Source organism: Ctenopharyngodon idella, chromosome 3 (assembly GCF_019924925.1).
Source record: "Ctenopharyngodon idella isolate HZGC_01 chromosome 3, HZGC01, whole genome shotgun sequence".
Taxonomy (NCBI): domain Eukaryota; kingdom Metazoa; phylum Chordata; class Actinopteri; order Cypriniformes; family Xenocyprididae; genus Ctenopharyngodon; species Ctenopharyngodon idella.
Genome location: NC_067222.1, coordinates 11292039 through 11306050, shown reverse-complemented (window position 1 = coordinate 11306050; position 14012 = coordinate 11292039). Strand labels below are relative to the sequence as shown.

The following is a 14012-nucleotide window of genomic DNA, read 5'->3' as shown; positions in this document are numbered from 1 at the left end:
AGAAGGAATCAGAAGACAAAATATTTAATGTTGAGTTTCACAGAAGTACACAGAAGTGCAAAGAAGTGCAAGACAGGACACTAACATGACTTTTAATAACATTATTTGCAGTATATATTTCTGATTGTTTTAAAATAGAATAAATTTAAAACAAGAATTATGATCATAATTTTGTCATAATAACAGAAAGATGAGCAAATTTTATTCTGAATTAAAACAAAAACTTTTCAGCAAAGCTTTTCACTGGTCAAAGCAGTTAAAAGTGGTTTCATGGGTTTTAGAAAGCAACTTAAAATAAAGTGACGTGTTGTTTGTGAAAGTAAAAACACACAAGAGACAGAGACATTGATCATGTGAGGCTGGACGGCTGTGAGCCAAAGCTGGAATCTGCACTGATTTTAGCAGAAGGGCAGCAGTTTTCTTATGTTTACAAAAGTAAATCTATCAGTATTAAAACTTATTTTAAGTAACTTTGTTGATTAGCCCTTTCGTTTGATAACACTTCATGATAATTTTGCACAAATATCTGAAACACTTCATGTATCAGAGGGAAAAAAAGAGGCATTTACTCACCTTAGTTCACAGTTTGACTCTTGTAGTGCTTTACTGAGTTGCTCCTTTGACTTTCCTATTTTATTGTTACTCAGGTCAAGCTCTTTTAAACACTGCAGTGCTTTGGTTTTAGTCAAAGACCGAGTTAAAGAAGAAACATCTGTAATGCCACATTCATTCAGACTAGGAAAAAACAAACAAAAAATAAAATTAGTTCATCTTACAAACAAATTTAAAGTGAAGAATTTTCCACAAATATAATATGAACTCAGGTTCTTCATAAGATACTGAAATCATGTGTTTTGACGGTCCATGTACCTTCGGATAATTTGTTTTCTCGTTTTTGTCCTCTAAAAGGAAAAGCGAATAAACCATTCATTTATCATATATTTGACCCTTCTCATCAACATAAATAAACAAATCTTGATTTCTTTTCATGTTTTTATTTTTGTTTTCATTACACTTTGTTCTAATCCGCCAAATGGAAAAACAATAAAACCAAAATGGATAAACAGCTTGAATATTCAATCTCTACATGGGCGGGAATAAAACGCCCCTTTCCGCTGATTGGTCAATCAAAGATCAAGCCGCGCTGTCATCAGCTCCACGCAACAGAATAGACAATCATCTGATACATTTGTATGGATTATTACAGAGCTTATTGCAACTACATTTAATCTCTTTTTTATCAAACAGCCAGACTGATAAATGGCTCGTCACAACCTCTACCAGCGCAGAGCCTAGACAGAGCTTTCTTCTGTGTACTGTACACATAAATTCGCTTGCCGTGAAATACTAATTTATCGTATTAAATATTAATTTGCATGGCATCTGCTCTAACAACTACTCCTAGCTATACGTATTTGGCACGCCGCTGTTTTATTTTGCTGATCAACTCTCAAAATCTTTGCCGAAGCTGCGTGACGCACTGGACATCACGGAGAGAATGTAATTAAGTGAACATCAAGCTGCTGTCATCAGTTCTTTCTCAGTTCCGTGCAACAGAATTGTCATCTGCTACAGTTGTACGGATTCTTAACTCAGACATTTCATCTACAGTAGTCATATTTCTCAAACAACCAGATTAATGAATGGCTCGACACAAACTCTACAGGGGTACAGAGCTTTCTTCTGCCTACACATAAATTTGCGTGCCGTGGAATTAGTTTATCATATTAAATATTAATTTACGTTGCAGCTACTGTCACAACTACCCCTAGCCTACCTATTTTACCTATGTATTTGTCACACCACTGTTTTATTTAGCTGATCAACTCTTGAAATCTGTGTGCCAAAACTGTGCGACGCTCTGAACAGTGCATAGAGAATGTAGTTACATTGTAGTGAAGAGGAGAGCAGCAGTCCTGACTGTTGTTTTAAACAATACACTGAGTTTATTTTATTAACACTGAGTATTAATTGATGTTACTCAAAACATTTTATTTTTTTCCTGCCAGCTAAACTTCTAAAGCAAAGTCACAGATCATTGTGCGACTCACAGCATAGGCTGAATGAATCTGAGTCTTTGAACAAATCAGTTGAGTGAGTGATTCACCAGCCATACAGCCTTTTGATTACTGAATGAATCAGCGCTTTGAGCGAATCGATTGAATAAAATGACTCATTCATTAACACAGTGACTTGCTGCCACCTACTGGCGAGATTTCATATTCGTTTCATCTTGTAATTTATTACATATTTCTGTATTCAAAGCGTTGTTTAAAACATAAAATTACTGTCATTGCATTATGTATTTATGTATGTAAATGCATTTACAGACCTCTCTGAGCATCATTAAATTGTGTAAATACATCTAAAAGCAACTTCAGATCTATTTGGCTTAATTAATTCATGACGGTGATAGATGGCAATAAATATAAAAATATATATTCATCACTGGTTTTATTGTTCAAAGTGTTATTTCATAGTCTACCCAAAACATGTATGAATGGCAAGAACGCATAAAAGTCTTCTGTTTTCAGTTAAAAATGTGTCATTTAAGCATCGCCTAAGTTAATAATCAATGATTTTTTACAACGGAAGTGATTCAATCAAAAACTTTAGCTCGATAATACCTTTTTCCTAGAGCTGCTGTAAAGCCAAAACAATCTCTGTCCATTAATTTTCCTATCACTGTGAAGCTGCTTTGAAACAATCTGTATTGTAAAAAGCGCTATATAAATGAAGATGAATTGACTTGACCCTTGAATCGATTCTGCTCTGCGCTTCACTAGCTTATGCATTCTCTCTGAGCTGTTCAGTGCGGAGCGCTCTCTGGCACACAGATTTTGAGAGTTGGTCAGATAAATGAGTAGGCTAATAAGTGTGCTAAATAGGCTAGTAGTTGGCTAGGAGTAGTTGTGAGAGCAGTTGCCACGTAAATTGTTATTTAAATGTGAATCGTACATTGTAATAAAATAGATGCCACGTAAATTAATATTTAATACAATAAATTAGTATTTCATGGCACGTGACTTTATGTGTAAATTAGAAATTCATAGGAAAAAATGGAAAAGCATAGCGCCAGATCAGAGTCCAAACAAATACTTATACATGCAGCTTCTGGTGGTGCGTAGATCCAAAGATAACTCCAAGATCAAAACAATGAAAGATCCGCACACGAGAATGAAGTAAAAAAAAAAAAAAAAAAAAAACTCCAACGAATTTGTTATCCAGAGGCCACAAAAAGTGCAAAAGTGCAAGTGCAGAGGGCAAAACTTTTTCAGGATCAACCCTTCATTAGTGCCATGATTCCAAGTTTTCTTTGGTAAATTTATATTTGTTGAATCTTTTGCTTTAAGATCATGTTGTGATTATGCATTTCAATTGTCAATCATGTGGATATGTATTTTTCTATTTGTACATGTGTCGAGCTGTTGGTTTCAAGATCATGCATTTCAATTTGCAATTGTGATGTTCATATGTAGTATTTGTTTGTGATAATTAAGTATTACAATGTATATTTATAGGATATTTTGAAAATATTTTTTTTTTTGAGAATTTTTTTGAGAAAAATGCTGTTGTATAACATTGATTATGAGTATATCTATTTACCTTTATGGTGTTAGTATTGGAGGAAAATCCGGTATTTAAATCCGTTTTTCCATAATGATTACGGTAATAAGCTTATTAAATGGATACAGGTATATGCTTGGAATCATGGCACTGATGAAGGGTTGATCCCAAAAATGTTTTGCACTCTGCACTTGCACTTTTGCACTTTTTGTGGCCTCTGGATAATAAATTTGTTGGAGATTTTTTGACTTCATTCTCATGTGCGGATCTTTCATTGTTTTGATCTTAAATTAGAAATTTAAAAATTAGAAAGCTCTGTCTAGGCTCTGCGCTGGTAGGGGTTGTGTCAAGCCATTTATTAGTCTGGCTGTTCGATAAAAAAGAGATTAAATGTAGTTGCAATAAACTCTGTAATAATCCGTACAAATGTATCAGATGATTGTCTATTCTGTTGCGTGGAGCTGATGACAGCACGGCTTGATCTTTGATTGACCAATCAGCGGAAAGGGGCATTTTATTCCCGCCCATGTAGAGATTGAATATTCAAGCTGTTTATCCAATTTGGTTTTATTTTTTTCCATTTGGTGGATTAGAACAAAGTGTAATGAAAACAAAAATAAAAATATGAAAAATGACTCGAAATTTGTTTATTTATGTTGATGAGAAGGGTTGAATATGTGATAAATGAATGGTTTATTCGTTTTTCCGTTTAGAAGACAAAAACGAGAAAACAAATTATCCGAAGGTACACGGACCCTTGACTTTAACCATTTTGATTCTTATATGTGAATGTTACTGACCTCAATCTCTCCAGTTTGCAGTGTGAATCCTTCAGTACATCACATAAGTGATTCACGCCTGTGTTTTTTAGTTTATTCCCACTGAGGTTCAGCTCTCTCAGGTGTGATGGGTTTGATTTCAGAGCTGAAGTCAGGATGAGACACTGTTTCTCTGTAATACTGCATCCACTCAGACTGAAGACAGAAAGAGGAAGAACAAAGATTCAGAATCATGTTAAGTTCAAATGCATCATTATTAAATGCCATGCAGTACAATATTTTTGGTCTACATTGTTTTTAATGAATGTAGATTAACTATAAAATCAACTGCAAAAGTATCAATTTTAACATGAGAATGTCAAGAAAATCTTTGTTAAATTTTTTAAAAATTGTTCAGAATACTGTACAATCATGCAATTGCAAATTCAATTGCTGTACATAATATTACTAACTTAAATATTTCCAGTTTGCATTGCATCAGTAGATCACTGAGGTTTTCCACTCCAGAGTCTCCTAGTCTATTCCCACTCAGCTCCAGCTCTCTCAGGTGTGATGGGTTTGATTTCAGAGCTGAAGTCACAGCAGAACAATCTTCATCTGTCATTTCACAGCCTCTTAAGCTACATTGGGAGAAAAGAGATGATCAAACTCTTCATTCTGTTTCATTCAAACACCAAAACACTTTCTTGTATGTGAATGTTACTGACCTCAATCTCTCCAGTTTACAGAGTGCATCCTTTAGTACGTCACATAAGTGCTTCACTTCTGTGTTTTTAATTTTATTCCCACTGAGGTCCAGCTCTCTCAGGTGTGATGGGTTTGATTTCAGAGCTGAAGTCAGGATGAGACACTGTTCCTCTGTAATACTGCATCCACACAGACTAAAGACACAAAAGGGAAAATGTGTTAGATCTACAATGACCACCATATTGAAGTGCTTCAGCATGTACAGTAATTATTTCCTTAGTCTGTTTTAACCCTGTCGCAATTAAACTGTATGCTGTAAATTATTAAGTGACCAATAGGGAAATGCAACAAGGTGCAGTGCTATAAACGCTATTATTTAGCTCCCACTGTCTTTAAATAAACAAATACACAGTAAGCTGTAATCACACAGTAACTGATGTACAGTATAATGATACTAACTGTAGTTTTTCCAGCTTGCATTGTGGGTTCATCAGTAGATCACTGAGGTTTTTCACTCCAGAGACTCCTAGATTATTCCCACTCAGGTTCAGCTCTCTCAGTTGTGATGGATTTGATTTTAGAGCTAAAGTCAGGATGGAACACTGATGTTCTTTAAAACTGCATTTAAACAGCCTGAAAAAAAAAGCAAGACAGAAAAAAAAACGATTGATTCATGATGACACAATCAAGGATGTGTGTGTGTGTGTGTGTGTGTGTGTGTAGCTTCATGAAAACAAACATACTGTACGTCTCTGTTGTACATCATTTACGTTGATTCTTTCAAATCCCTTTCTAATTACTTTCTTTCTAATATATATACACTTATTTTATGTAATTTAATATTTTTCTAATATAAAAATAATATAGAAATCTTATATTGTGTTTTCTCCCTATACAGAAAATGAAATTACAGAATTAATAATGTAAATTAATACTGTCTTGCTTTGGTAGTTGTTTAAAGCTTGATGTCACTTCTTTTCACAGAACTGTAGAAGCTTGTTTAATTTTAATACATGACTTTATTGTGGTTCTGACAAATGAGGAAACAAATGACAATTTTTCCCAAATGAGGAAAAAATATTAACTAAGTAACACAATACTAAAATAATGTAACAATTTAAACTGAAATACTCACGTCACTGTGTTGAATTGACAGTGTTTGTCCTTCAGAAGAGCAGCGAGATCCTTTACATTTGTGTCTCCTAGTTTATGTTCACTCAGATTCAGCTCATTCAGGAATAATGGGTTTTTACCCACAAGTCCATGCACATACTGACAGGCTTTCTCTGTATCAGGACTCAAAAACCTGCAGAAGGGAAAAAATTCCCAGTAGTCAGTTTTTAAAACCCTGAAATCACTTTAATACAACAGCATATTGTATTAATGAAATAATACTTCTACAAATATAGTTTATTTCATCATGCCTCACCTCAATGATTTCAGTGAATTGTGTCTACTCTGTAGTAAAACATTGAGCTCCTTCACTCCTGATTGTCCAGGATCATTTCCTGTGAGATCCAGCTCTATCAGGTGTGAAGGGTTTGATCTCAGAGCTGAAGCCAGAGCTTTAAAACCTTCTTCTGTGATACTGCAGTTTAAAAGACTAGAGAAAAGAGATTTATTTGTAAAAACGTCAGATGCATTTTATTTTCTGATCAGGATGATAAAGCACATCTTTCCCTCTTTCTTCAGTTTACTACAGTGATATTTTAACTTTGATCAAAAAGGAATGTCATTATTAAAATCAAACAATGGTTCAATGAACTCACCTGAGTGTCTTCAGTTTGCAGTTTGTATTTTCTAATCCGTTCTGGAGTTTCTTCACTCCTGAATCCTGCAGATTATTGTTGCTGATGTCTAGCTTTTTCAGACTGGAGTTTGATCTCAGGACTGTAGCGAGAGTTGAACAGCTTTTCTCTGTTAGACCACAATCACGCAGCCTATAAAGATGAACAGAAGAAAGAATTTATAAACACAATGTAAATGATGCCAACATTCTGTGATACCTAAGAATTTTGTCACTCTATGGTTTATCCTTCATTATTTACAATAATAAATGAAAATAATACTCACATGAGTGTGTTGGGTTTGCAATGTTTATCCTGCAGTAGAACAGCGATCTGATTCACTCCTGTGTCTCCTAGTTTATGTTCACTTAGATTCAGATCTCTCAAGAATAACAAGGTTTCTAAAGGTTTCTCAAGGTATTTAATTCCAAGAACTTCAGTAAGATACTGATAGGCTTCTGCAGCAGGACCTTCTAAAAAACTGATGACAGAGGAAATACAGTAAAATATTGTTTCAGTATATGATTTTAACTTACTAACTGATAAAAGAATTTGCCATGAACACCTGAAAAAAAGCATGATCCAACAGACATAGCAATTTTTTTTTCAGCAAGTGATAGCTGGCAGAATGGTAACACTGATGGATTATTCAAAAAGCTTTCCACTGTTTTTACAGATAACAAGAATATGATTTATACCTAACATGTCAGTCTTGCATGATTTTATTAGGGCCTGAGCACTGATGGTGTGAGAAATGAATCACATTTTTGAGGGCCTAAACATGCTCAAAAACTCATGAAACTTTGCACACGGGCAGAAGTGGTGAAAATTTACATCTGATATGGGTTTCAGAATTAGGTGTGCCAAAACGGCTCAATAGAGTCACCTACAAAATTTCAATTAAGTGCCCTTCGCCCTATGTTTCATGTACAAGTATGAAATTCGGCAGACACATGTAACAGCCCAATACCTACACAAAAGCCCCTGGGTGCAAAATCCGTAAACCCAACAGGAAGTAAGATATTTTGAGTTTTCTTTGCAAAATTTTTGCAGTTGCCATTACCAGTCCTTGTACTTTAACAAGCTCTTCCTAGAGCTTTAATCAGATCAACATCATATTTGATCAGTGTAATCTAAAGCCCTTTGCGACGTTAAATTGTGAAGATCTAGAGTTTTCGCTGAAGGGCGTGTCCGTGACGGCCTGAAAAATTTTGATGTTTCGCCATGATACAGGAAGTTGTTGTAACTCGGGCGTACAATGTCCGATCTGCCCCAAACTTCACATGTTTTATTAGAGTCCTGGCCTAAAGACATCTACATGGCAATATTCAGTTACAGTCATAGCGCCACCTGTGGGCAACAGGAAATTACATGTTTTACACTGTGATTAACTCCTCTTAAAGATTTAACCAGAACCACATCATATATGGTCAGGTCAGTCTAATCTTAAAGTCTTAAATTGTGACAATCTTGAGTTTTTGTTGAACGGTGTGTCCATGGAGGCCTGACAAAGTCTGATGTTTCACCATGAAAGAGGAAGCTGTTGTAACTCAGGCATACAATATCCGATCTGCTCCAACCATCAACATCCTTACCTGCTAAATAGTAATTTGTCCAAAACTTGTGAAAGACCCTGTAGCCATTTCAAAGCTTTCATAAATGTTTTATGACTTCATTCCACTACATTTTTTAAATTATTGCAAGGTATTTTAAGTACACTCACCTCAGTTTTTTCAGAGAACACTTTCGATTCTGTAGTAAATCAATGAACTCCTTCACTCCTGATTGTCCAGGATCATTTCCTGTGAGATCCAGCTCTATCAGGTGTGAAGGGTTTGAGCTCAGAGCTGAAGCAAGAGCTTTATAACCTTCTTCACTGATACTGCAGTTTGAAAGTCTGTGGATTTACAGATCAATTTTATTAATTGAATTCTAAATCTCTGACTAAACAAAACTAGAGCATAATCGGATCTGCAGATACACCACTTCTAGTTTTATTGTCATAAATGTTCAAGTTAATTATAATCACATAACAATCACCAGGAGTTAATTATATTGGAATATGTGTGGTTTGAGATTTTTTATAATTTTATCTATAGTGTTGTAAGAATGTAAATTGTGAACCTGTGTTATAGTTCTGAATTTATTCATCAATAGTATATTATTAGTATTATATTATAGAGATAACAATGTTGTGAGGTTATTGAGAACTCATGATTTGTGTGAAAATGCAATGTGCCTCTGCAGTCAATAAAAACCACTGTAAAATGGTAGTCTTATATTTTTCCCCTTCTTGAGGTGGTGAACAGATGCGATAAGTATATAATATTCCTGTCATAAAAGTGATGATGGTTTGTGTTTCCATGAAAATGTACTCACTTGAGTATCTTCAGCTTACATACAGTATTCTTCAGTCCCTCACAGATCTGTTTGACTCCTGAGTACAGCAGACGGCTGTTGTTCAAATCCATCTCTTTCAGGTTGTTATTTTTAGAGAGAACAGTAGCTAGAACTGAACAGCTTTTATTTGTCAGCTCACAATTATTCAGCCTAAGCACAAAAACAGCATTATTTATTAAACACATTAGATCAACAGCTCTTCATAAGCTTCTCAAGCACTTCAGATGCTGTTGCAAATAAAGCATCACACATTTTAGTTTCCAATATTGTCCCTAACGGGCAATTGCAATCATTTACTGCAATAGGACAGGAAGAACTAACAAAACTGATCACTGCATCAAAACCAACAACATTTCTACTAGATCCTAGCCACACTAAGCTATTCTTAGAGGTGCGGTTATGATGAAAATTATGTTCCCATTCAGTCGGTCACGTTCGACGTACGTCGGACAGACCGACGAATAGGAATCTCGCTAGAGAGGCCAATCTACTTCGAGTGTAACTACAACGAGCCAATGCACATTGGCATGCAATCATATGCATCAGCTGCTCGCCTCGCAGCGCGGGTATATAACGAGCAGCAGGTGCGTTGCATCTTCAGCTTTTCGCTTCGGAGCCGAACGGTGTTTGTTCCTGTTCTCTGCAAGCAAGTGTCTGCTAGAAGACGAGTCAAGCTTTTTGGTTGAACTTCTCTTTTTTTTCGAGTGCGGGCGAACAGCACAGCAGCGGGGTCGAAGTCCTCTCTTTATTTTCTGTTTTTTGTTTCGTTTGCCATTATAGAGCAAATAGCTGTTTTGACAGCGTCAGAAGGCTGTTCTCACGGCCGGTACGGTGCGCTTTGAGCGCTGAAAGCCGTTTTTACGGCTGGTAAGAGTGAGCGCCTTCAAAGAGAGAGAGCACACGACAGGCTGCACACAATCCCTGTCTGTGTTGCGGCGGCCGTTCCCCTGCGTGCTTCAGCACTCTAAAAGAGTAAAGTCCCTAAAAGAGCTTACACAAATAGAGCTTGCGTCTTTTTAAAGATGACTGTGACGAGCAGGGCGGGCGAGAGCCGTGAGGGAACGGCGCGAGGCCGGTGACGCGAGGGTTAACGAGCTCCACCTGTGAGGTGCACCGGCCTCGAGTCTCTCACGGAGGAGCTCCGGAAGCATAAAAGGAGGAGCGACGATAGTGAAGGACGAGAGAGGACCAGGCCTGGACTTTATTTTGTTTTATTATGTTTGTGTGGCCGGCAGACGCCCGCGAGGGTCTGCCGGCATTACTTTCGTTTTGTTCTTTGTTTATTTTATTAAAGTTTATTGTTTGAATGTTCGCCGGTTCCCGCCTCCTTCTTCCCCCATCATACGAACTGTGTTACAATGACATTCTATTTGTGTGTTTCTGGATGCGATCGTTTCCTGTCCTCACTGACGGCCACGATCACCGTTTCACATGTCTGGGCGCGTGCTGAAACGATGTTCGTGGGTGGTTCATGTTTTCGTATGAGAACATGATCACGTTGACACGCCGGTCGTGACTCTTCTTTCTCCGGGAAGCTTGAGTCCCCTCTGTTGTTGGCCAGCTGCCGCTTGTGTGTAAAAGCACAGCCGCGGGTCTGCCCGACACTCTGGGAGACCGCGGAGATCAGCGAGAGCAAACCTCTCGCTCCTCTGCGTGTCGTGTGCCGTCGAGCTGTCGGGCTGCAGGGCGGGTTGTCACGGCAACCCAGCGCTCGCTCTGCGCTCTAGATGCGCGGTCTCATTGCCTAATCTCCATTGTAGCGCCCTCTCTGGAGCACCAGAAGAGGTCTACTTTAGTGAAATGGCTTGGGTGTCTTGAGGTTGAGGGGTTCCTTCGGGGAACCAACCCCCTAGGGCCCCTCCCTCTAGCGCATTACATGCTGTGCAGCTTCTGGATTGGATTGCTGGTCCTTTTCATAGGGGAACCTAGCATTCCATTTAGGGCTCCAGCTGAGGGTCAGATGTCGATTGCAGCATCGGAGAGAGGGCTGTTATGCTCTGGAAATGAGGGTGACGCTGCCCACTGTAATGGTGTGTGCTTATGCTGACTCAGATTCAGAGTTTACAGCCATGCTTTCCCGGGTGTTCCGGATGTGCATGAAAAACTTGGCAGTATGGAGCTATATTGGTGCCATAAATATGGAATGCCAAAAGTGCCAAAATCTGCATAAGTTTTTACTCTCTCACTACCCTTATGGGTGGGGTGGCTGTTCACAGACCACACCCATCCTGCATGTGAGGCCAAGGCACTCTTTATGCATGAGGGTAGTTCTGAGCCGGGGTTGAGCTGCGCTTGTTGACTACCGTGATCAAAGTCACGGCGCAGGCCTTCGGCCAGACGATGTCCACCTCAGTGGTCCAGAAGCGCCCCCCTGGCTTACCTTGCTGAGGTGCAAGAGGTCGTCAAGCTAAACGCTTTCTCGACACTCCCATCTCACAAGGTGGCCTTTTCGGTGACACTGTCGGGGACTGAGCCCAGCAGTTCTCCTCAGTTAGTGGCAGACCGGGGTGCCTCCCCCGACAAACCATTGAGTTCCTCGTGGGCCCTCAGTCTGCTCGTCGCCAAGGGTGTCGTCCCCTGCAGAATAAAAAAAAAAAAAAAAAACAACTCCGGCCCAGTCTGCTCTACTGTGTCCGCTGCAGGAAGATGACACCTCCCGTCTCTGCTACTGTTTAAGTGGTTAGTGAAAGATCACCCCTGAGACGGGTGACCCAGAGATGGGTGGGGCCGATCCTGGATCTGCGAGTTTTGAATCGGAGCCTTCACAAGCTACCGTTCAAAATGCTCACGTAGAAACGCATTTTCGAGTGCATCCGTCCCCAGGATTGGTTTGCAGCGATCGACCTGAAGGACGCGTACTTTCATGTTTTGATTCTTCCGCGTCACAGGCCATTCCTGCGCTTTGCGTTCGAAGGTCGAGCATATCAGTACAGAGTCCTACCCTTCGGGCTGGCCCTGTCTCCCTGCGTCTTCACGAAGCTCGTGGAGGGAGCCCTTGTTCCCATGAGAGAACAGGGTGTTCGCATCCTTAACTATCTCGACGACTGGCTCATTCTGGCACAGTCCCGGGATCAGTGGTGCGAACACAGGGATTTGGTGCTCAGACACCTCAGCCAGTTGGGTCTTCAGGTCAACTGGGAAAAGAGCAAACTCGCCCCGGTGCAGAGGATCTCTTTTCTCGGTATGGAGTTGGATTCGGTCGAACAGATAGCACGCCTCACAGAGGAACGTTCTCAGTCGGTGTTAAACTGCCTGAATATGTTCAACGGCAGGACAGCGGTTCCACTGAAATTTTTTCAGAGGCTCCTGGGGCATATGGCAGCCGCAGCGGCAGTAACCCCGCTCGGTCTGCTTCATATGAGACCGCTTCAACACTGGCTCCACGGCCGGGTCCCGAGATGGGCGTGGCAACGCGGCACGTTCCGGGTGGCAATCACTCAGGAGTGTCGCCAAACCTTCAGCCCGTGGTCGGACCCCTTGTTTCTTCGGGCTGGAGTACCCCTAGAGCAGGTGTCCCGGCATGTTGTGGTATTCACAGATGCCTCTGCCACAGGCTGGGGTGCCACGTACAACGGGCATGCAGTGTCAGGGGTTGGACGGGCCCCCATCTGCATTGGCACATCAACTGCCTCGAGTTGCTAGCGGTACGCCTTGCCCTGAGCCGCCTCAAAGGGCCGCTACGGGGCAAGCATGTACTGGTCCGTACGGACAACACTGCGACCGTTGCGTACATCAACCGTCAAGGTGGTCTACGCTCCCGTCACATGTCGCAACTCGCCCGCCATCTCCTCCTCTGGAGTCAGAAGCATCTGAGGTCGCTTCGTGCCATTCATATTCCCGGTGTGCTCAACCGTGTGGCCGACAAGCTATCACGAGCTGCACGGCCAGGAGAGTGGCGACTCCACCCCCAGGTGGTCCAGCTGATTTGGAGAGAGTTCGGAGAGGCTCAGGTAGACCTGTTTGCCTCACCAGAAATCTCCCATTGCCGGTTGTTTTACTCCCTGTCCGGGGAACACTCGGAACAGACGCACTGGTGCTCAGCTGGCCCCGGGGCCTTCGCAAATATGCGTTTCCCCCAGTGACCCTACTTGCACAGACCCTGTGCAAAGTCAGGGAGGACGAGGAGCAGGTCCTGCTAGTTGCGCCCTATTGGCCCAACCGGACCTGGTTTCCAGAACTCTCACTCCTCGCGATAGCCCCTCCCTGGCCCTTTCCTCTGAGGAAGGACCTTCTTTCTCAGAGACGGGGCACTCTCTGGCACCCACGTCCAGACCTCTGGAAACTCCATGTCTGGTCCCTGGATGGGACGCGGAGGTTCTAGGTGACTTACCCCCCGAGGTACTTAACACCATCACTTCGGCACGTGCACCGTCTACAAGACGGGCTTACGCCTTGAAGTGGAACCTGTTCGTCGAGTGGTGTTCTTCTCGTCGAGAGGACCCCCGAAGATGCTCGATCGGTGTCGTGCTTTCCTTCTTGCAGCAGGGGTTGGAGCGTAGGCTGTCCCCCTCCACCCTCAAAGTCCATACTGCTGCTATCTCCGCATATCATGACCACATAGATGGCAAATTTGTTGGTCAGCACGACCTGGTCGTCAGGTTCCTTAGGGGGGCGAGGCGGTTAAATCCTCCTCGTCCTCCCTCCATACCCTCTTGGGACCTTGCTCTGGTGCTGAGAGCACTTCAGATTGCTCCCTTTGAGCCCTTGCAATCAGCAGACTTAAAGACTCTGTCTATGAAGACTTTGCTGCTGGTTGCTTTGGCCTCCATCAAGAGGGTAGGGGACCTGCAGT

At 41.2% G+C, this 14012-nt stretch overlaps 2 protein-coding genes across 31 annotated transcripts in view; one reads left to right on the top strand and one right to left on the bottom strand.

Annotated features, from left to right (window-relative positions):
• The window catches only part of LOC127509895 (gastrula zinc finger protein XlCGF57.1-like), a 258569-nt gene that overhangs the window by 169834 nt on the left and 74723 nt on the right, over window positions 1-14012 (top strand). The gene's annotated exons all lie outside the window — the stretch shown is intronic.
• LOC127509829 (protein NLRC5-like) overlaps window positions 1-14012 on the bottom strand; it is a 90085-nt gene that overhangs the window by 42973 nt on the left and 33100 nt on the right. For 15 of the 21 annotated variants that reach the window (XM_051888848.1, XM_051888845.1, XM_051888856.1 and 12 more), the window contains 4 exons: window positions 9200-9370; window positions 8544-8717; window positions 7107-7301; window positions 6803-6973 (listed from right to left, as the gene is read on the bottom strand). In XM_051888848.1, the coding sequence (XP_051744808.1) occupies window positions 6803-6973; window positions 7107-7301; window positions 8544-8717; window positions 9200-9370 (711 nt within the window). Of the gene's footprint in view, window positions 1-573; window positions 736-4367; window positions 4542-4798; window positions 4967-5053; window positions 5228-5492; window positions 5667-6168; window positions 6340-6462; window positions 6637-6802; window positions 6974-7106; window positions 7302-8543; window positions 8718-9199; window positions 9371-14012 lie in introns of all 21 variants that reach the window. The other 6 variants (XM_051888854.1, XM_051888857.1, XM_051888849.1 and 3 more) reach the window with 4 other exon arrangements.